The sequence below is a fragment of the Neofelis nebulosa genome, chromosome X (genome assembly GCF_028018385.1).
Source record: "Neofelis nebulosa isolate mNeoNeb1 chromosome X, mNeoNeb1.pri, whole genome shotgun sequence".
Classification (NCBI taxonomy): Eukaryota; Metazoa; Chordata; class Mammalia; order Carnivora; family Felidae; genus Neofelis; species Neofelis nebulosa.
The window spans coordinates 86,289,193-86,311,623 of NC_080800.1; the positions used below are offsets into that span (position 1 = coordinate 86,289,193).

The following is a 22,431-nucleotide window of genomic DNA, read 5'->3' on the forward strand; positions in this document are numbered from 1 at the left end:
ATTAACTCAAAATGATCAAATACCTAAATGTGAGAACTAAAACTATAAAATGCTTATTAGAAGAAAACATTGGGATAAATATTCATGACCTTAGTTTTGGCAATGGATTTTTAGATATGACACCAAAAGTATAAACAATAAAATAAGAAATCAATAAATCAGACTTTATTAAAATTATAAATGTTGTTTCTCAAAGAACACTATCAAGATAGTGAAAAGACATCCCACAGAATGAGACAAAATGTTTGCAAATCAAATACCTTATCAAGTACTTGGGTCTAAGATGTATAAATAAATCTTATAATTCAATAATGAAAAGACAAATAACATAATTAGAAAACAGGGGCAAAGATTTTCAACTAGACATTCCTCTTAAGATCATATACAAATGGCCAATGAGCACTTGAACAGATCATTAATATGATCAGTCATCAGGGAATTTTAAGCCAAAACTACAGTGAGATACCACTTGACACCCACTAGGATAGTTATAATAATAAAGCAGAAAATAATATGTGTTGATTAGGGTATGGAGAAATTGGAATCATCATTGCTGTTGGGAATGTAAATAGGTGCAGCAGTGTGGAAATGATCTGGCATTTCATCAAAATGTTAAATACAGAGTTACTATTTGACCTAATAATTTCACTCCTATGTATATACCAAAAAGAAATAAATATATATATTCACCAAAAAGAAATAAAAGTATATATTCAAATAAAAACTTGATATGAATGCTCACAGCAGCATTATTAATAATAGCCAAAAGAGAGAACTAACCCAAATGTCTATCAGTTAATAAATGGAAATGAAAATGAATAAAATAATGATATATTTTGCAATATGGGCGAAACTTGGGGAAAAAAGTTAGTCACAAAAGTCCACATATGAAATGATTTTCATTTATTTAAAATGTCCAGGATAGATACATCTATAGAAATAGAAAATATATTAGTGGTTCATTAAAGCTGGTATGTGTTTGTAGGAGAATTTGTGTGTGATAACTGAAGGGTATAAGGTTTCCTTTTGGGGTGATAAAAATATTTTAAAAGGGATTGTGGTGATGGTTGCATAATTCTGTTAATATACTAAACACCATTGAATTTTCACTTTAAATTGACGAGTTGTATGGCATGTAAATTATATTCCAATAAAACAGTTACAAAATAAACAAAATGTAATGATTCTTTCCAGTGAAAACTTTATACAATGGCCATTGCTGCTGGTGTAGGGATCACACTTTCAGAACAACTAAATTAAAAGATCTTCATTTAAGCTTTATTTTCTCCAAAATTCCCGGTTAACCAGAGATCTCCATTCTCTGATAATTCTAGTTGAGATTATATTATAAATTGCTGTGGGGTATAATGGGTGGCCATAGAATTTCCTTTGGTCTACTCTAGGATCCCATAGTCATTAACTGGCATAGTTTAGGAACTTTATTGTCCATTGTTTATTCTGCAGGATGAGGAAGAGGATCTCAGGACTGAACTCAACCTTTTAAAGAAGTACTCTTTCCACAAAAACATTGTGTCCTTCTATGGTGCTTTTTTCAAGCTGAGCCCCCCCGGCCAGAGGCACCAACTTTGGGTATGTATTTAACCTTGATCTTATTTCCAAAGACTAAATCTCACTTCAGGAAATACATTTTCACAAGCTGAGATGCACTTTTGTGCACTTACAGGAATACTTAAACACTCCACTGCTCAAAGTAGTATGACAAAATGTGTTCTGATTCCTGGAGATGGGAGTAATAAAGTATGGAAAAGTAACATAAGTTCCTGGCAAGGGTCTTCAGGGTAAAATAGAGGAGGACTCAAATGAACACTGGGAATATCTAACATGTTTCTTTTTAAATATCGTTTTGCTGCTTTTAACTTTTTCTGTATATTTGCTGGTAAATTAGAGGTATGGCTAAGGAGACTACCTGATGGACTTGCAAATAGTGACTGGATAAGTATCAATTCTAATTAGCATTCAGCATGAACATATGGATGCATTTAAGTTTTTTCTAAGGAAATGCACTTATGTTTAAACATAACTCCCGGAAGTTCTTTTCTAATTTGTTAGTTGACTTATCTTTTTCTTAGTCTACTTATACCTATACTGTACAAATTAAAGATCAATGAGATATAAATTGTAGAGGGTAACTAAAACATAAGCTACAGTTACCAGAATGTTGCTGCCTCCCACTATGGCAGAAATAGTCAAATAACAAGAAAATGAGCTCTGGTCAGAGATATGTTTATTTCAAAAGGAATATTTAGAACAGAAGTGGGGTCAGTGTCCAATTGCTAGCTACATTTCCATTTCCATTTCAAGTCAAGAATAGTATTGTTTTTTTTTCAAAATAATAACTAAGAATTTTAAGAACCTTCAGTTGTCAAGGAAAGATTGTTCCACTTTACATAATGGACTTTAGGAAGCAGGGCAGTGGACATTATAGAAATATTTTCAACAAGGAACTGAATTGAAATAGTGGTTCTCAAACTTTATTGTGCATCCGAATCTCCTGGAAAGCCTGATAAAACACAGATTGCTGAGCTGTACCCATAGGGTTACTGATTCCGTTGGTGTGGGGTGTGGGCCCATGAATTTGCACTTTTTAACAACAGATGATGATATTTATGCTACTGGTCTGGGTACCACACTTTCAAAACCACCAAATTAGACATCTTCACTTTAATCCCATTTTATTCCAAATGTCCAGTTAAGTAAATCTTCTTTTGTCTGACAACTCCAGTTGGCATTTCATTAAATATTGCTGTACACCTTTAATGACTATTGGTATATTTTTGGCATACAATATTTGTCTTTTAATATAATTTTACTTACAATTTTTTTCCTCTTGCCTGTATGGCAGTCTCCTTATTAGATGTATTTATCAGTACTCAATTCATTCAATTATTCAACATATTTATTCAAAACCATCTATTTGCCAGGCCTTCTGCTAGATTCTGAGATTACATGGATAAGCTGAACAAACATGTCCCGGACCTGTTGGAACTTACAGTCCATTTGCAATAACCAGTATCAGACAAATAATCACACAAATGAGTATATAATTGGTCAGAAGGGAAATAACATGCTTCTATGTGGGCAAATAGCATGCTTCTATGTGGGCAAATAACAAAGGAATCTAAATTAAGTAGGGAATGAGAAACTCTTCTTTAATAAACTTTTTTTTGAACTGAGATCTGAAGGATGAATAAATTATTTGTGGAGGTAAGAGTTTTCATGGGACCATTTACACTGTCTTGCCCATATAAATCAAAATAAATAGGAAGTAAGTAAATGACTAAATGATTACCATTTATAAAGTGTATGTGCCAGGCATCATGCTTACAAAGCTGGGAAAATAATTGAAAATGTCTTTATGTTCCTTTAAGACTAGAGCTCTTCTGATTTAAGTAACATTAGCAAGATTTTTCCAGGGTACATCTGAATGAATGGCTTTAATTTATGTTTGTCATGGTTCAAAATGAGCCACTTTGCTTCCATTACCACAGTTGTACATGTTGTGACCATTTAATACAGTTAACATGAAAATTAAACTTTCGTGGTTTCTCTGTATAATTAGTTTTGTTAGGCAATTTCTTCTCTTCTTTTTTGTGAGAGTGTACTTATGTGAAAGACATGCAATAATATGAATTGTGAACAAATATAAATTAAAGGAATGATTTACTGAAAAGAAAATGTTAGCGTTACAACAAGAAATGAGGTAGACTTTACATATTCATGATTTGGGGCATATCCTTTAGGTTTCCATCATCTATAGCAATAATTAACTTGCCTACAGTTTAAAAAAACATGTTTTGTTGTATTTATAAAGAGGTTTTGACACGGGCACTAATGCAGAAACCTGTGCTTAAGAAAAGTTTGTTGGGTTGATTATAATAGATATATTCTCTTTTACATTGTCCAGGCCTCTAGCAAGCTAATATAGGAAAAGAAGTTTACTAGTTTAGTACCTGATTAATTGATGGCAAAAAGATAAATTTTCTGAGAAATTTTTATTAATAAAGTAACATTTGAACAAGATGGTTTCAGTGATAATAGCCTTAAAATAGAGTTTCCTTAGCAGTAAAGTCATTTGGGAAAAATGCCCTATAGGAATACAATTGATAGTTTACCCCTTGAAATTGTAGTTTGCCACTATCTCAGGAAACAATAATCTAGAATTTAAAAACAAAAACAAAACAATGATAACAAACAAATTTAGTCTTAATGTTGAAGTGCAAATTCTTTTAAGATCCTTCTATCCTGCTTCTTCACTTTGCAATCAAATTGTTCCTTCAATGATCTTTTCTGTTGCACTCCAGACATCACTCAGGCTTGTCTCCTGCACAAGCTTTCTACAGGAATATAGTCATTCTTTTTTCAATAAACTGAATGTTCTTCCTTCTCTTTATATCCAAACACTATCCTTCAAGGCTTAGCTCAAATTCTACCTCTTGGTTAAATATCCCTGGTGTGGTACCTGCCTTCCCTCCCTCCACTGATCTTTGGATAGGTTCCAACTCTTTAATTCCACTAGCCTTTAGAGACTCCCACCAGACAGTTGAGCCAGAATTTGCAATGTCTTAATCCCTAACATTACATATAAATACAAGCCATATGGACTAAAACTCTCCAGATATTTTCATAGAATTACTTTCTAATTCTTGACACTTTGCTGACTTCCCTGCAGATGGTGATGGAGTTATGTGCAGCAGGCTCAGTCACTGATGTAGTAAGAATGACCAGAAATCAGAGTTTGAAAGAAGATTGGATTGCTTATATCTGCCGAGAAATCCTTCAGGTGAGTCTTCATATAGTCATTCTCCCCTGCCTTGAAAATACCTGGGAGTAATATATGCAGTGTACTTTATACTTGCTCATACAGGTTGGTTTAAGAATTCTAAACATAATCTCTGGATCAGGATACCAAAAAAGACCTAAAGGCTTTAGAGAAAGCAAATTTTCAGGTGATGTCTATGTCCTTAACTTTAGATAGGTTGCAATATGGGTAACCAGGCCCTTCCAAACCTTGCTCTTTAATGGTTCTGTCAGAGTTAGACTATTGTGTTCATTGGATCATAGAAATAACCACTTGGAATATTTATTACATCATTCAGATTTTTAGAGTTCTTAAAAAAAAAAAGCTGTACTATATCGTTAGAGATTAAAAGTGAGACAAAAATCCGTGTTTTACAGAATGGCCCCAAACCATCCATAACCATTTTGCAGACAGATATCCTACTTGAAGAATGCCCTACTTTTAAAGCTTGCTTTATTCTGAATACCAAGTTGGATGAGAACAATCTTCTTGATCTACCACACTCAAATTTTTCTGTGTGGCTTAGGTACTTAGGGTCACCCGAGAAGGATATTAACAGAACTGAATCGGACCACTGATATACTGTTAGAATGTCCTTCCTCCCATCTTAATTGTATTCACTTGTGCTAATAGTGTAACTAGTTGAGTGCAAACTCTATACTGAGTTTAAATTCTGGTTCATGATGTATTAGCTGTGTGTCCTTGAATCAGTTACTTAATTTTTCCAAATCTCACTTTTCTTATCTATAATATGAGGTGATAGTAGTACCTTCCTCAAAGGATTGCAGTGACAGCTTCATAATTTCCTTCAGGTAAAGCACTTAGCACAGTGCCTGGCAATAAAGTAAAACAAAATAAAGGATTCAATTAATATTAGCTGTTTTTACTGTTACTTCTGTTATTAATCCCCAGTTATTATTTGGAGCAATCTCACTGAAGCCAGGTCACAGGTTAGTTTTAGTGGTGAACAGGCTGGAGCCAATAGTAAGCCAATACAAATTGCAAATGCTTTCAAAGGAATTTCCATAGTCCCCCAAATTCTCAGCCTACAAGGTTGACTAGAAAATATTCTGGATTAATGAAATGGTTTAATGAAGAATAGAGTAAAACAGTGGCTATGATATTTAAGGTGTCCAGGTCTTCACTCTTATGGTTAGTTGGAAAGATGGAGGCTAGAAAGGAAGGTAAACAGCCCAATGTATACAAATATTACTTTTTGGTGTTCTTTTCCTTTCATGGGTGTCCTGATTTATTTTCCTTTCCTTATAGCCAAAAGCAGTATTTCTGGGAACTGGTTGTAGTAATTCCAGCCTAAAGAAAGAATTTTGTCTGAAAAAAGCAAATCTGGGCCATTTTTCTTACCAAAAGGTTTTCCAAAAATACTAAGAACAGTACCAGAAAGAGAGAAAATATATATAGTGATGTGACTTTTTAAATAAATATACATTATCTATGTGCAGGGCTTAGCTCATCTTCATGCACACCGTGTAATTCACCGGGACATCAAAGGTCAGAATGTGTTACTGACTCATAATGCTGAAGTAAAACTTGGTAAGTTTGTTCTTGTAGTACTTTAAGTGGTGCCCAAAATATTTTAATGGAGAATAATCCTTTAAGATAACTATGTTTTTTATCATTTCATTAACAATATCTGCTACTTATTTAGGCTGTGTCTTCATTGCTTGCAAAACCAGTGAAATTTTGAAAATTTGTTTGGTGAGAAAGGTGGAGCAGGAGAAAAATGCACCATTTACTGCTTCTCTGGAATCCTGTAGTTCAAAACAACTTTTAAATTATAATGGAAGGCTTACATTTTGGTCATTGTTTTACTCTCTATTAAGTATAGGTATTATATTTATTTCAACAATTGAATTGAGTATTTATTATGTGCAAGTTTTTGTGCCATGGACAAGAAACAAAGACAATTCTTCCACATCACAAAGCCATATTTTCCAAAGAACATCAAATAACTTTTAAATTACTTAAGCATAAATTGCTTCTTTGGAATTTCGCCTCAAATATTTAAAGAACTGATATCAGTTGCTCTCATAATATCAAAATCAAGTTCAGAATTAGAAATCAAAAGACCAGAAAGTCCCTGGCTTTCTATTCCAAGATTTAAAGTGGCATAATTTATTTAAAAATAACCACACATATTGTCTCACAGACACACAGTGTACAATTTATTGTACCCTTTAATGTTTAATATAAATATTGTTGCTTGGGTTTTAAATAATACCATATGATTAATGTGAGTACTATGCAATGGCAGATAACCTCATTGATATAGAATATAAATCACTGGTATTAAATCCTGTATTATTTTTAAATGATATCAGTTCTACCATATCTCTAGCATGACCTTAAGATAGTTCCCATTTTCCTTATAAAAAATATAACCATGGCAGAGATTTTTGTTCATTCATTGAGAATATGTTCATTGAATATTTGCAGAAGAAGCTTGAGTAGTAATCGTTCCTGAAATAAGAAAAAAGTAATTTCAAGAAAATGTGTTATGTCTCATGTGTTTAAAAGCTACAAAGCTAGAAATACAATTTTAAGACACTGTGCCAATACCTTGGGGGAATTTGGATCTCATATTCAAATGTGCAGGATAGATAATCTGTTGCAAGGCTACATACATACTATGTTCACATGTGGCAGCACTCCCATATATTTGAGCCAGGTTACTGGCCAACTCTACCATTTGCAATACAGAAGAGAAATTGTTAAGTAAATGAAATGCCACTGAAAAATCTGTCACAAAGTCCATGCACTAAAGCTCATGTACTTTACTCTGTGGGAGAGACCTTTTAGTATGGATAAGAATTTAATCAGGCTTATTTTACATATAACCCTTATACATTGGGTTTTACATTTCTCAGATTCCAGAATATTTTTAAGCAACATATTATGAGAAGGTTGCAGAAAGAAAACCCAAAGCCATCAAAAGGGAGTGATAGGAATGAGACTGGAAAATGATCATATTATAATTGCAATTGATAAGTAATCCTTATATTCTGGTCCCTAGGTCATTAAAGAAAAGGTTAAATTATACCACTGTTGAGGTCTCATCTCTACGTTTGTCTTCATTTCAAGCTTTTCTTGTTTCCTTTACTTCCATCCATCACTGTTTCTTCTAGTCTTTTCTCTTTTCATTTTCTTCCCTGAATGTCATATATTAGCTCATGGCCTTCATAGGTATCTCTTGGCCCTTTAAGTTGGCCCTCAGGGATAGTGAGACTGCTGGGCTCTGATTTAACCTGTTCTCCAAAAATATGTAGATAATGAGATTGTTCAATACCCAGTGATGATTTGCACATATTTTTTTTTTTAATTTTTTTTTCAACGTTTTTTATTTATTTTTGGGACAGAGAGAGACAGAGCATGAACGGGGGAGGGGCAGAGAGAGAGGGAGACACAGAATAGGAAACAGGCTCCAGGCTCTGAGCCATCAGCTCAGAGCCTGACGCGGGGCTCGAACTCACGGACCGCGAGATCGTGACCTGGCTGAAGTCGGACGCTTAACCGACTGCGCCACCCAGGCGCCCCTGATTTGCACATATTATAGGCATTTTTTATTCTTGTTAAATCCTTCCTTAAAGAATTCTTTAAGTTCTTAACTTTTTAATTTTTCATTTCTTCTCCTAAATTCTTCAAACTACTATTTAGACAGTGTTGCTATCCATCCTCTAGATTCCTGGAAACCATTCTAAATTAGAAAATCTACTTCATTTTTCATCCCTGAAAAATTTCATCTACTTTCATTTTTCATCTTTTTTTTTTTCTGGACTAAATAACCCCAGTCTACTTTAGCCTCTTTTCTGTCTGTTACTGAGGATACCATACTAAATATTTTCATATAATGTATCCCACAGATTAATAGAAGACTGAACTTTTACAGTCTAACCTAAGATATAGATACCACAGTAAATATATGCATCTGATTCAGAAGATCTGTAGAAGAACTTAAACTAAATTCTAGCAGAAAACTCATTTTTCTTTATTGGTGTAATAGGACTTTCTAATGTCATGAGCGAGTCTTCCTAATAAGCTACTAATAGGTTTTAGATTTCTTAGATGTTGCTTATAGTGCTGGTCTTCCTCCAGCTTGGTGGCAGTTCCAAACACTACATATGTTATCACTTCAGAGGTTCAGGGTATACTGATGGAACTTTATTTTTAATATTCATGGTAAACTTTCAGCCAAACATACTGTAGATTTATAATAGCTCTCTTTCCAACATAAATAGAAGCAAAAACCTAATTCTCACTCAGTATTTCTGTAGTGGACTTCATGGTAAAGTTTTCTGGGCTGGAATGAAAATCTGTTATCCATTGTGGAATTTGTATTGGCTTTCCAAGTTAAAGCAATAACTTATTGAGCTTTTTGTTACTGATTAATTATTTTGACATATGCTGAATTTTGCAGTGGATTTTGGAGTGAGTGCCCAGGTGAGCAGAACTAATGGGAGGAGAAATAGTTTCATTGGGACGCCATACTGGATGGCACCTGAGGTGATTGACTGTGATGAGGACCCAAGACGCTCCTATGATTACAGAGTAAGTGTGAAGATTCACATAGTGGAAATCAAAGATTGGAAAGGACTTTTAACTAATATTTATTTGTAAATGATAAAAAATAAAAAGCAGGCAACTCCTTTCACATTAAACTCTAATAAGAAAGACTAGCTGCTATTCTTATTTGTGGTTTGATTATATGCATAAATGTAATATTTTCTAAGAATATAGACAACATAGACCACTGGGAATTATATACATTTGAGGAAGAATGTCTAGTTCATGTTGCTTGCAACTTCTTGGGAAAAATATTATATTATGTGGCTTTATATGGAAATTTAACTTCCAGGGGCAGAGAACTTTGTAAACCTAAAAATGAATGAATGTGAAGCCAATTATTAATCCCCACAGTAACTTAGCTTCAAAAAGAAAAAAAAATAATTCAATTACTCAGGGTAATGGAGAAAATCCTTGTCATGGTTCACCTCCAGACCACTGAAAATCAGTGGAATAGACAAATTAAGTAACAATTCATGGTATTTATTAAAATTTCCACTGAAATTGCAATTTGGACAATATACATCTATGTACACATTTCAAAAACCTGATGTGGAAAGAAAACTCTCCATTTGTTATAGACTGGAAAAACCACACTCAGTCTTCACATCATAAGTCATCCAAACAATTCATTGTGGCTTCATTGTGTGGAACCTAGGGCTCAATACTTGAAGTTGATTAATTCAAGTCTCATCTCTTTTCCCTTTTCCTCAAATGCCCTCTGCTTGATCTGCAAGCAGATCCATTGAGAGTTTATAGTCTATTGCTATTACAGGCTATGGAGACTATGGAAGCATAATGTTCTTTTAGGTGACTTGCTATAAAAATGATGCTTTATGCCTGTACAAAATTTTTTGCAGTCTTCAAAGGACTTTCACCTATATTAATCATTTATTTTTTTTTCATTTTTAGCCTCATTTAATTGAAAGAAAGCTTCAACTTACACCATCACAACAATCATTTGAAGCTAAGAACTCTATTAGCTGAGATTCTCAGAATTCAATTGACTTGTTTAGGAGTCATCCAGCCAGCCATTGTACCTCCAGCCCTGTGCCCTTTCCACGTTCTAAAAAACGAAGTACAGTTAATAGTGAGGATAATTTCCTTGAGCCTCTTGGAATATCATTTCCTAGAATAACAATAATTATATTATCAATTTACTATATTCAAGTAACTGCTGAAAATGCTTTTTATATATGTTATCTCATTTAATACTCATACCAGTGCTATGAGGTGGATATCATTATTATCCCCATTTCATGTAGGGTAAAATTGAGGTACAGAGAGTTAAATCATTTATCTAAGAGGGCACAGTTAATAGATCTATGTGATTGGATTTCTTCACAGCAAGCTCCTTTTGTTATTTCAGTTAAGGCAGCAATAGCAATACACTCAAGATGAATTTTCCCTACACTGAACCCTATCCCATAATCGTTCTGTTGTGTGGTGTAGTACTGGCAGATCACAAGCTTAGATAACATCTTCCTACAACACCATTCTGTAATGAAGGTTCATTGTAGAAAACCCATAAAATGGCTCTGGCATTGACACTCCCCCAACCAAAGATTGTTTTGAAATTCTAAGTACTATTAATTTTCCAGCTTAGGTGACTTTGGGTTCATTTTTTCTTTTGCAGAGTGATGTGTGGTCCGTGGGAATCACTGCTATTGAAATGGCTGAAGGGGCTCCTCGTGAGTAAAAATGATGTTTATTTGTTAAAAGCTAGGGAAGCATGCTATACAAGTCTGCAACTTGCACCAGTCAGCTTGTCTTGGTCAGACAGATGCCACACTATTGCCAAACCATAAATGCTGGACTTCTGAGTGATTATCAAATGTTCTAGTCAGAATGGCCAGATATATCTATAAAGAGTTTGTGCTTTTCTCTTATTATATTTTATTTTAGGCTTATTGAGTATTATTTCAATTTAGCATCAAAATTATTTGGTACTGACAGTCATAACTAATAAGAATCTGAAGCCTTTCCAGTACATAGTTATTGGTGGAGTATTTAGGTCTAGAACATTTATAGTCACACACTGCTACTGTTGCAGACTATGACAGTTAAGAGAATCTTCCAGTGTTTCACTGAAAATAAACAAATCCTCAACTCTGGGAAGTGAGTAGTTTTTTTGTTTGTTTGTTTGTTTGTTTGTTTGTTTGTTTGTTTGTTTGTTTTGTTTTTCATTTGGAGTCAGCTCACGTTTGGTGCCTTCCTTGCTCCTTTTAGCAACTCCAGTGTCCTTAATTGCTCAGAAGACTCAGTTTCCTCTTGTTTCCTCCTCACCCCCATCATTTAAATGATCTGTTAGTATTCTGTTCTCTCAGCACACTGCTTTCTGGTAGGAAAGTGAAAATTAAATGTGAACTTAGATATAAATGATTGATAGCCATCTAATGTATGACACCCATAAGCAGGGCATATCTACTGTCCTCAATACCTAAATCTAAAGATATAAATGATACATACATTCCTTGTGTCATTGGAAGAGAAGTGAGAGAAATACCTGGAGTGTTTTTTTGAGGGGCAGGTGGGTGGAGTGGAATTTCTTTGCTTATCCCTTTCTAAGGAGATCCTATAAGTTCCCATGTTCCTGCATGGTCTGTCGGCACAATGCCCAGACAACAAGCTTTATAAGTTTGAAATATCTTAATACTGTGTTTCAAGTCCAATGGGAGTAATTTCAAGGGGTAGAAATAATGGTAACCTGTCCCTCTTTTCATGCCCCCAGAACTGCAAAGCATCTGTTTTGGGTGAATAAAAACTTAGTGATGGCCACATATATAAAATTGAAATGAGACTGGGAAGATGCATATTATTGCTCATCACCTCTTGATTATTTCTCTTTGTGAAACATGGTTAGATTATATTAGATTGAGCAGCAGCAGCAGCATCTTCTCCTCTTCTTTTTCCACCTCTTTCTCCTCCTCCTCCTCTTCCTCTTCTTCTTCCCCTTCTCCTACCCCTTCTTCTTGTTCTCCATCTTCTTCCCCCTCCTTTTCCTCCTCCCCCCTCCTCCTCCTCCTCCTTCTTTTTCTTCTTCTTCTTCTTCTTCTTCTTCTTCTTCTTCTTCTTCTTCTTCTTCTTCTTCTTCTTCTCCTTCTTCTTCTTCTCTTAACAATATGGTATTTCATATGAGTGTTGATGTATGTGTTTTTTTAGGATGCATGACTGCATCAAAGAGTATATGTTTTTTGTTGTTTTGGAATGTTCCTTACCATGTCTTTAAAAAAAACTGTCTTTCTACATTTTGAAGATTTGTACTTCCTAATTCACCTTTATTTAGTTTAATTTTTTCATTCCAAAATATTAAATCATGGGAGAAAAAAAAGGAGTAGTGAGCAAACTCACAGAAGGACTACAGAGAAGGAGTTTTGCACAGAATACACAAATGGCAAACTTCTTACAAAAGATGTGTGAGGACCAGGAGTTTATTAATTTACAATGAGAAAAAATAAGACCAACATGCCTAAATAAGAAATCAGAAGGCTGACACTTTGGTGATGAGTAACTTCAAATAGCCACTCTGCTAAAACATTGGTCTTTCACCAGCCTCCTATATTGCCTGGAGAATTAACTTTGGATAGAAATGATCGTCATTAACTTAACTGTAGAAATCCTCCAGGTTTTGATAATTACCGTCTCAGAGGGGGTGGCCCTCCAAAGTTACAATTATATGCTAATTGACTCTGAGGTCCAGATAAGAAAATTTATTTCTTTCTCTCTTTTTTTGGTGACTCTCTCCCAGAGATGTAAAAAAAAAAGGGGGGGGGGCACGGAGAACATCTTCTCACTATAAAAGGGTGATGTAGAGGTTCTCAGAGGAGAAAAGACCTGTACCATTGCAGGATCCATTGCCAGGATCTTCTTAAGTGCTTGGGTCCTTTCTTTCTTTCTTTCTTTCTTTCTTTCTTTCTTTCTTTCTTTCTCTTTCTTTCTTTCTTTCTTTCTTTCTTTCTGTTTCTTAAATTATACATATGAGTGAAATCATGGTGTTTGTCTTTCTCTGTCTGACTTATTTCACTTAGCATTATACCCTCTATAAATGTATTTTTAAAGGAGGCTTGCTATTTCAAAGTAATGAGCCTCTAATGGTAAAATATTTAGGCATGTTATATGTGGGGTAAAGGGAGCATTTACTGGAATTCCTAAAATTAGACTATATAGGAAACCTCCACTGTTTGACATAGCTCTTGTACCCACCCTGTACTCCATTCCTTTGTGGACTTCTCATTTCCCTTAATGACAACTTCCTTAGTCTATGCTCTAGCTCTTGACCCCTGGGGGTGTTGTTAGTTGACTAAATTATGCTCAAATGTTAATAAATGACAACTGTTTAGTATTGTACAAACTCACTTAAAATATGTTTAAAGGACAGAATCTGGTGACTGAATGGTTATAGTAGGTGAATGAAAAGAACAAAATGTGATCCTGATGTTCTGAGCTTGGGGATAATCCTGCCATCAATTATAAAACTGTACCTCTGTTAATCTTTACCTATGTAATTGAACCAAAAACTTGACCTTTGAACAAGTGCCTTTATATCACTCTAATGAAAGCACCCTGGGAGTTTTTTTCCTACTATCATAAGAAGCTAGTTTGGCATTGTAGTTTTTCTGGAGATGTATTTTGGGAGAGAAATGATGACTCTAAAGAGTCACTGATTTCAAATTGTCCTCACATGAATGACACACCTGTAATATTAGATGAAATTTATTGGTGAGGGTGTGGAGAAAAAGGAATCCTCTTGCACTGTTGATGGAATGCAAACTTGTGCAGTCACTGTGGAAAAGAGTATGGAGGCTCCACAAAAAGTTAAAAATAGAACCACCTTATGATCCAGTAATCACACTACTGGGTATATACCCCAAAAATACAAAAACACTAATTTGAAAGGACATATGCACCCCAATGTTAATTGCAGCATTATTACAATAGCCAAATTATGGAAGTGTCCATCATATATGAGTGGATAAAGATATGGCATACACACAGATATCTATCATCTATCTATCTATCTATCTATCTATCTATCTATCTATCTATCATTTATCTATCTATCTAGAGGGAATATTACTCAGTCAAAAAAGAATGAAATCTTTCCATTTACAACAACATGGATGGAACTAGAGACTATTATGCTCAGTGAAATAAGTCCATCAGAGAAAGACAAATACCATATGATTTCACTTATATGTGGAATTTAAAAACAAAACGAACAAGCCGAGGAAATAAAAGAGAGAGAAACCAAGAAACAGGCTCTTAACTATAGAGAACAGACTGGTGGTTTCCAGAAGGGAGGTGGGTTAGGGGGATGGGTGAAATAGGTAATGGGGATTAAAGAGTACACATCATGATGAGCAATGAGTAATGTATAGAATTGTGAGTCATTAAATTATGTACCTGAAACTAGTATAATACTGTATGTTAACTATACTGTGATTAAAATTAAAAACTTGATAAAATAAAAAAATATATATATTAAGAAAAAAATAAATTTACACTATGGCTCTCCTTTGGGGATATTTTCCAATATAGCACATATTGGAATAGGCTTTTTTTTAATATAGATGTGTGTTTCAAAAAAAGAATGAAAGTCCTGTAATTTGGCACAGACCTGAAGTGTCAGAGTGTTAAAATCTTTATTATAATACCAATAGCTAATATTTACTAAGTGCCTACTCTGTGCCAGACACTTTTATGTGTAGGTTAATGCTCACGACATTTCTTTGAAGGAATTCTTGATTTTTTTTTCCAGATAAAGAAACTTAGGCACAGATAGGTTAAGTAATTTGTTTGAGGTCACAAAGGCAGAACTAGGATTTGAACCCAAGTGATCGTACTCTAGAGGGTAACAATTTGTTACACTGTATCTACTGTTTATACTACACTATATTTAACAATTAATTTAATTTAATTTAAATAAATATACTACACTACATTTAACAATTTGTTACACTATATCTACCTCTTTTCCTAGGACTGTCAGCTTCCAAAACAGATTATTCTCATCTTTTTAGACCACTAAATCATTCTTTATATATTATTGTGCTTAGCTACTTGTTTTGTTGACTTTTTCAGCCTATAATTACAATTTTATAACTACAGATACCTACAACACAAAATACAGAAGAGTATTTGTCTTCATTTTGGGTTTACATCTCTAGATAGAAATCATCCATCACACATTTTGAAATTTGTATCCAGTGTAATTTATTATTAATTTGCCACACCTGACGATGGCGATGCTTGAGGATCTTATAAAATGGACTGTTTGGGGGCGCCTGGGTGGCTCGGTCGGTTAAGCGTCCAGCTTCAGCTCAGGTCATGATCTTGAGGTTTGTGACTTTGAGCCCCGTGTTGGGCTCCGTGCTGACAGCTCAGAGCCTGGAACCTGCTTCAGATTCTGTGTCTCCCTCTCTCTCTGCTCCTCCCCTGCTCATGCTCTGTCTCTCTCTGTCTCTCAATAATAAATAAACGTTAAAAAATTAAAAATAATATAATGGACCGTTTGCATTACAATGAGCTTTTCCTCTGACTACATTAATATGTATCTATTTATTCCTCAGTGTCTCCTTAATATGAAATGTGAAAGAACACTGAGAATCCCCTCTGGAATGAGGAATGTGCTCTGTTGTTACCCTTCTCATTCATTCTAAACATATCTATTTTTCTTTGCAGCCCTGTGTAACCTTCAGCCCTTGGAAGCCCTCTTTGTTATTTTGCGGGAATCCGCCCCCAAAGTCAAATCCAGTGGATGGTAAAGATAAATGACTTAATCTTCTAAACACATTAACTTGACATTTTTTTATGTAGCACATGAGTTTTAATTAATTTTATAATCCTGTTTCAACATCTTTGTTGGACAGTATTTCCTAAAAACTAATATCTTAATGATTAGTTTTCATTAAAAGCTAGCTAGTCAACTAGAAATAAGTAATACCTTCCATATATATTATGATGATGTCACTGCCCTGGAATTAATGGCATGTTTAGTTGTTTCTTCATTAATGGCATGGACCAATAGAAATCATTTGTGATGTTTCTTACTGTGCCTAGATAGGCTATCAGTGATTGTGATATATAACTCAGTTGTTTAGCCCATTGAAAAACATCCACAGATCTAGAGGAGAGAATTTGTTTTTCCAGAGTGCTACCGGCCAACTAAACTTGGGAACCCTTTACACTGAAGCATTTTGACTGAATGTCTGAAGCTCTTGCTTATTCTTAGTATTTATTGCTTGCCCTGGTAAAAGTGGTGACTGTGATTTGATTGCTGGCATTTTTCCTTGTGATTCAATTTAACCCTTACCACAGATTCAGGCTTTCTGGCCACATCTGTTTTCATGGGCCATTTTATAAGATTAGTTAGTCCTGTTGCTATTAACATCTTTTTTTGGATCATCATACCTACACCTCCATAGCTCAAAATACATATAGTCAAGTGAAACATTCAGGCTTCAAAGTATGACTCCTGTTGGCTGACCAGTCTAGTCTCATGACCTGCATATATTGCATTAACCACTTCATTGCCATACCATCACTTGACTTTTTACCATGTACATACTTCTGTACTCCTTGAAGTTTCTACTACTATTTAAATGCCATTGACTCTGACTTATCTGTAGTATAATGTATATTGTCAAGCTGCAGGATATATGGCAATTGAAAAGACAATTATAACTAGAGGCAACTCTCTCCAAAAATATGATCTGCAGAGTGGCATGTGTATGAGGGTGGGAGAAAATATAGTAGTCCTGAGGATACTCTTTTATCTCTGACTCATTTCTTTTAGGTCTCGTAAGTTCCACAATTTCATGGAAAAGTGCATGATAAAAAATTTCCTATTTCGTCCTACTTCTGCAAACATGCTTCATCACCCTTTTGTTCAGAATATAAAAAATGAAGGACATGTTGTTGAGTCATTAAAGAAGCATCTTACTGGAATCATTAAAAAGAGACAGAAAAAAGGTTAGAATATGTGAACTTTCATTTTACTGGAATGGATATTTAGATGAAAGCAAAATTTATTCATTTTTTCAGGAAAAAATAATATTTTCTTAAGAATTACATTGAAAGTAAAAATTCTGAGGCCTTTGATATTTAGTTTTTCCACTAATATTCCATGTGCAGTTAATTATCTCTCACCTGGTCGTCTGTATATATATAGGATTAAACTGATACTGTTTAGAACTGGCAAATGTTTATATTTACAAAAACCTTGAATGCATCCAGAATAATTTTGTGATGTGCCAATTTTATTTTAAGAAAACTCCTAAGTAAAGAAAAAAATAAATAAAAATATAACAAAATCTATATCTTAATGCTCTTTTTTCTGTTTTTTTAATTAACTCCATTGAGATAAATGGATTTATAATTACTCATCTATTGGCTGTCAATTCTGAAGTAATTTCTGTGCACTATATAAAGTTTGTTTTATACACTAATCTCCAACTATAAGATGTAATTAAAAGAACTAATTTATACAAATAACAGTTTCTGTATATTAATGCCAAAAATGGCAGGATGGATTTTTATCAAATCCAGAGCAAACTACTTAGGAAGTTCTAACTTTATAGGTTGTATGGTATATTCCACGTTTAATTTGGGGCACCATAGGCAGTGTTGTGAGTGGTGATGTAGTGGAAAAGGGGAAACCTGAAACATAGTAGGCATTCTCAGAATAGCTACAGAATTTATTCCAATAGAGTTTATTCCTCCTGCATAGTTATATGTATCCTATTTTGGAGTGAGAAACAGCAGAAATTATTTTATTTAACCATGTGGAAAATTCACTGGACCAGCATTACAAAAGTCAGCCAGTCTGAATTTGGTGTAGGAAGACCCCATTTCTACTTGAGAATTTGCTAATTTCCAGAGTTGCAAGATTTCCAGAATGTTACCTGCAGAAAAAAGCCACATTTATGTGGGAATTGCTTAGATATAAATATAGTTACCCTAAACACTTTTATATAGGAAATTCAAAATAAATCTCTTGTTTGTAAGCTTCTCTATTTCGGTACAGCACAGCTGAAATGAAAGAAGCTGAACATGTTGAATGTAAGTGTAAAACCCAGAATTGAGATTTTCACCTTCTCATTGAAAAGACCAAAGATCCTGATCCTCATTTTCAAAGATCCTCATTGAAAGGACCAAAGATAGATGTGGGCCCAAGACATAAAGTTCTTGCATCTACATCACACACATATAGGCCATGCTCAGAAACCATCTAGAGTTCCTCTTGTCCCTTTCTCCCTTTGCCTTTCTGAATTATTTCTCTTTAGAATTACAGCAACCAAATTTCTAAATTCCCTTTCCTGTGCCCAGAGAAATTAATCTGTACGGAATAGCTTCACTGTGCTGCAAAAGTGGTTCTAAGAACTAGGATATTGTCTACATTACCAACCAGGTGTGACTTGAAGGGTTACTTTCTTGTCCTTGTAAATTTACTTGACATCCTGAGCATTAAATGGTGAAAATTCACTAGGGTAAATTGCATTAATCTCTGCTGATTTTTATGTATATTTTTTTTTATACAAAGGAATACCTCTGATATTTGAAAGAGAAGAAGCTATTAAGGAGCAGTACACCATGAGAAGATTCAGGTGTGTTAGATAAATTGCATATAATTTGTTGTTAGCAATTTATGTAAGACAGTTGATCCTGTGCTGTTGCATTTGACTCAGAAGAGTAATCCTTTCTGATACAACAAATAACAGATCTTTTTTTTTCAAAACATATTTGAATGGAAATGTTGAGAAAAAATTTTTATTACTATTCAAAGATTCTTTCATTTCTGGCAGTAGAATGATAAAGTAGTTTATGAGATAATTAATATTGAGTATATTAGTAATACAAAGAATACTTCAGACATTATAGGAATGATTCAAGAAAGATTTACTGAAAATACCTTTATTGCAGAAAATGTCCATTTTTAAAAATAAAAAAAAAAAGTGAAGCCTGAGTGGCTTCACTCCACTGACAGTTCTTACTATATAGCAATCATTTGTGTGTTTCCTTCTAGAGGACCTTCTTGTACTCATGAGCTTCTGAGACTGCCAACTAGCAGTAGATGCAGACCACTTAGAGTTCTGCATGGAGAACCCTCTCAGCCAAGGTGGTTGCCTGATCGAGAAGAGCCACAGGTTCAGGCACTTCAGCATCTACAGGGAGCAGCCAGGGTGTTCATGCCACTACGAGCTCAGGACAATGCACCTAGGCTTCTACAGGGGCAAGCCCAGGCACCTCAGCGACTACAAGGGGCAGCTCGTGTGTTTAAGCCACTACAGGCTCAGGTTAAGGCGAAGGCATCTAGGCCCCTACAGATGCAGGTTAAGGCACCTCCAAGACTACGGAGGGCAGCCTGGATGCTCATGCCACTACAGGCTCAGGTTAAGACACCTAGGACTCTACAGCTACAAGCCCAGGTGCCAAAAGAACAGCAGGCTCAGGCCCAGCCCCAGGCATCAGAAGAGCCACAGGATCTGGACCAGGTACCAGAGGAATTTCAGGGTCAAGATCAAGTACCAGAACAACAGCAAAGGCAGGGTCAGGCCCCTGAACAACACCAGGGGCAGAACCAGTTACCTGAACAACAGCTGGAGCAGAACCAGGTACCTGAACAGCCAGAGGTACAGGAGCAGGCTGTTGAGCCCACACAGGCAGAGATTGAGGCAGAGGAACCTGAGTCATTACGAGTACATGCCCAGGTATTCCTGCCCCTACTGTCACAGAACCACCATGTGCTGTTGCCACTACATTTGGATACTCAAGTGCTCATTCCAGTAGAGAGGCAAATTGAAGGGTCACCTCAGGCACACACCTGGGCACTAGAGCCCCCACAGGCAGTTGGCTCAGTTCAAGAACTGATAGAGGGACTCTCAAGAGACTTACTTCGAGCACCAAACTCACATAACTCAAAGCCACTTGGTCCACTGCAAACCTTGATGGAAAGTCTGTCTTCAAACATGTTTTACTCTCAACGAGAACAGGCAGGGAAGAAAAAATCAAAAGTTTCTAGTCTAAGGCAGGCATTGGCAAAAAGACTATCACCAAAGAGGTTCCGGGCAAAGCTATCACGGAGACCTGAAGAGTTTGAGCTCTCAGATTTAGAAGCCTGCAGGAGAAGGTGCCAGCGCAGATGGGAAGATATCTTTAATCAGCACGAGGAAGAATTGAGACAAGTTGCAAATGTAAGACTTTCTGATATTTTTACTGAATCAAATATGCAGAGAAAACATTACTAGTCCATGCTCATGTTTTCCCTCTGTAAAACTAAATGAGCTAAATATTCCTTGTGTCCCAAAGAAAATTAACTTAATAATTTGTGCTTCAAATAAATTATCCTAAAATTTCCAGGTAATTATGACTAAATTTGGGAAAGAAAAAGTTGCTTGAATGATCCAGGTAATTGTTTAATATCTTTGTAGAGATATAGTTTTAATTATTAGTTTTCTACCTATTATTCCCTTAACCAATAAAGGAACACTGTATAGACCTTTAAAACTACTATTTTGGATATTTAAAAATTATTTCCATAGCTCAAACTTTCAAGTATAACTCATTAAAATTAAAGACAAAAGAACAACTTTGGTTTTACTCCTCTAACCTCTAAGTTAATTTGCCTTTTTCCCCATAGAATGCTGAACTCTGCTATTTAAGTGAAGTATACTATTTTTTTTATTTTGCATGTTTAAGTCAAGGTTAAAATGAAACGTTAAAGCAGTTTCCAAAATATTTTGTATATAGTTACCATATATATGAATTGTCTCACTAATGTTCCACTATTTTACATAATTAATGGAGTGTCTGCATTGAACATGACATAAGTTACAAATTCATCTCTGCACTCTTGAAATGCAGTATGCTACTATCTTTAGCTTATTTTGGAATAGTCAAAACTATTTGGCTGGAGTTGCTGAATTCAATTTGGCAGATCTAATCTGACAGTGAAGGATTTTGTGGTCTTTATAAGCAAACTAATGAGGTCAGCAGGATTGGGAGAGCAGTTGTTTTCTAATACTTCACAACAACCATTTACATAAAGGAATCCTAAATTAAACCCTGGTGTCAAAATCCATTTATCTGATAATAATTAATGTAGTAATTACAAATGTATCTTGTCTGAATGTCTGGGTAAGTGAGTCTTTTGGTTTATGTTCATTGAGCCAATTAAACACATATTATTTCCCTAACATGTTTAACTTGAGAAAAGGTAGAAGCAACAAGCAAAGAAAGGACCTAATTGATTAATATCAATGAGCGCTAGTAACAACTGAATTAACGGGTTTTGCATTTATAAAAAAGAGTTGTATACATTCCTGCAAGACCCATGGCATTGGTAGCATGACACATACTTATTGTCATTCAGTGTTTTAAGTATATATATGAGAAGCCATTCTAACATGGAAGAAAAGGTCAATAAATAATAGTTACCAATCCCATGACCCTAGGATCTTGTACAGGCATTCATATCTTTATGTGTGATTCTTAACAAAAATATAAAAGAAAAGAATTAATATTAAATCAAAGTCATAGATCTTTTGAATTACCTAAAAATTTGTTAGCATTTAGAGACGTATGTGAGTTCTTTAGCCAAAGGAAAGAAAACTAATTTTCATTACTCTGAGTTGAAGAAATAATATTGATTGGCTTAAGTGTGAAAACAGAAACTTTCTTAAACTCCTAGAGCTCAATTAGTGAGAAATATTTGCACTGCTATATTTCAGATCTTCCATTGCACAGGAGGACCAAACTTTGTAATTATAACTGCTTACTAAAAGTGACAGTTTGAGATTTTGAGGTAAGCTTTAGACCGGAGATTCTTAACCTGGGTCTAACAGATTAGCTGCAGGTGGTCAATGATCCCCCTGAAAATATATGCAGATATCTGTGTCCATATGCAATTAGAATCTGCTCAGATTCTTTTTTTTTTAATTTTTAAATTTTTTTTTTTGAGAGAGAGAGAGACAGAGAGACAGAGACAGAGTGCAAGTGGGGGAGTGGCAGAGAGAGAGAGGGAGATACAGAATCCG

At 34.9% G+C, this 22,431-nt stretch overlaps 1 protein-coding gene across 1 annotated transcript in view; it reads left to right on the forward strand.

Annotated features, from left to right (window-relative positions):
* The window catches only part of NRK (Nik related kinase), a 141,253-nt gene that overhangs the window by 79,064 nt on the left and 39,758 nt on the right, over positions 1–22,431 (forward strand). Inside the window, exons 5-13 of the mRNA XM_058713970.1 lie at positions 1,465–1,590; positions 4,691–4,801; positions 6,280–6,370; positions 9,252–9,382; positions 11,034–11,088; positions 16,079–16,157; positions 17,193–17,368; positions 18,939–19,002; positions 19,422–20,589. Of these exons, the coding sequence (XP_058569953.1) occupies positions 1,465–1,590; positions 4,691–4,801; positions 6,280–6,370; positions 9,252–9,382; positions 11,034–11,088; positions 16,079–16,157; positions 17,193–17,368; positions 18,939–19,002; positions 19,422–20,589 (2,001 nt within the window). The remainder of the gene's footprint in view (positions 1–1,464; positions 1,591–4,690; positions 4,802–6,279; positions 6,371–9,251; positions 9,383–11,033; positions 11,089–16,078; positions 16,158–17,192; positions 17,369–18,938; positions 19,003–19,421; positions 20,590–22,431) is intronic.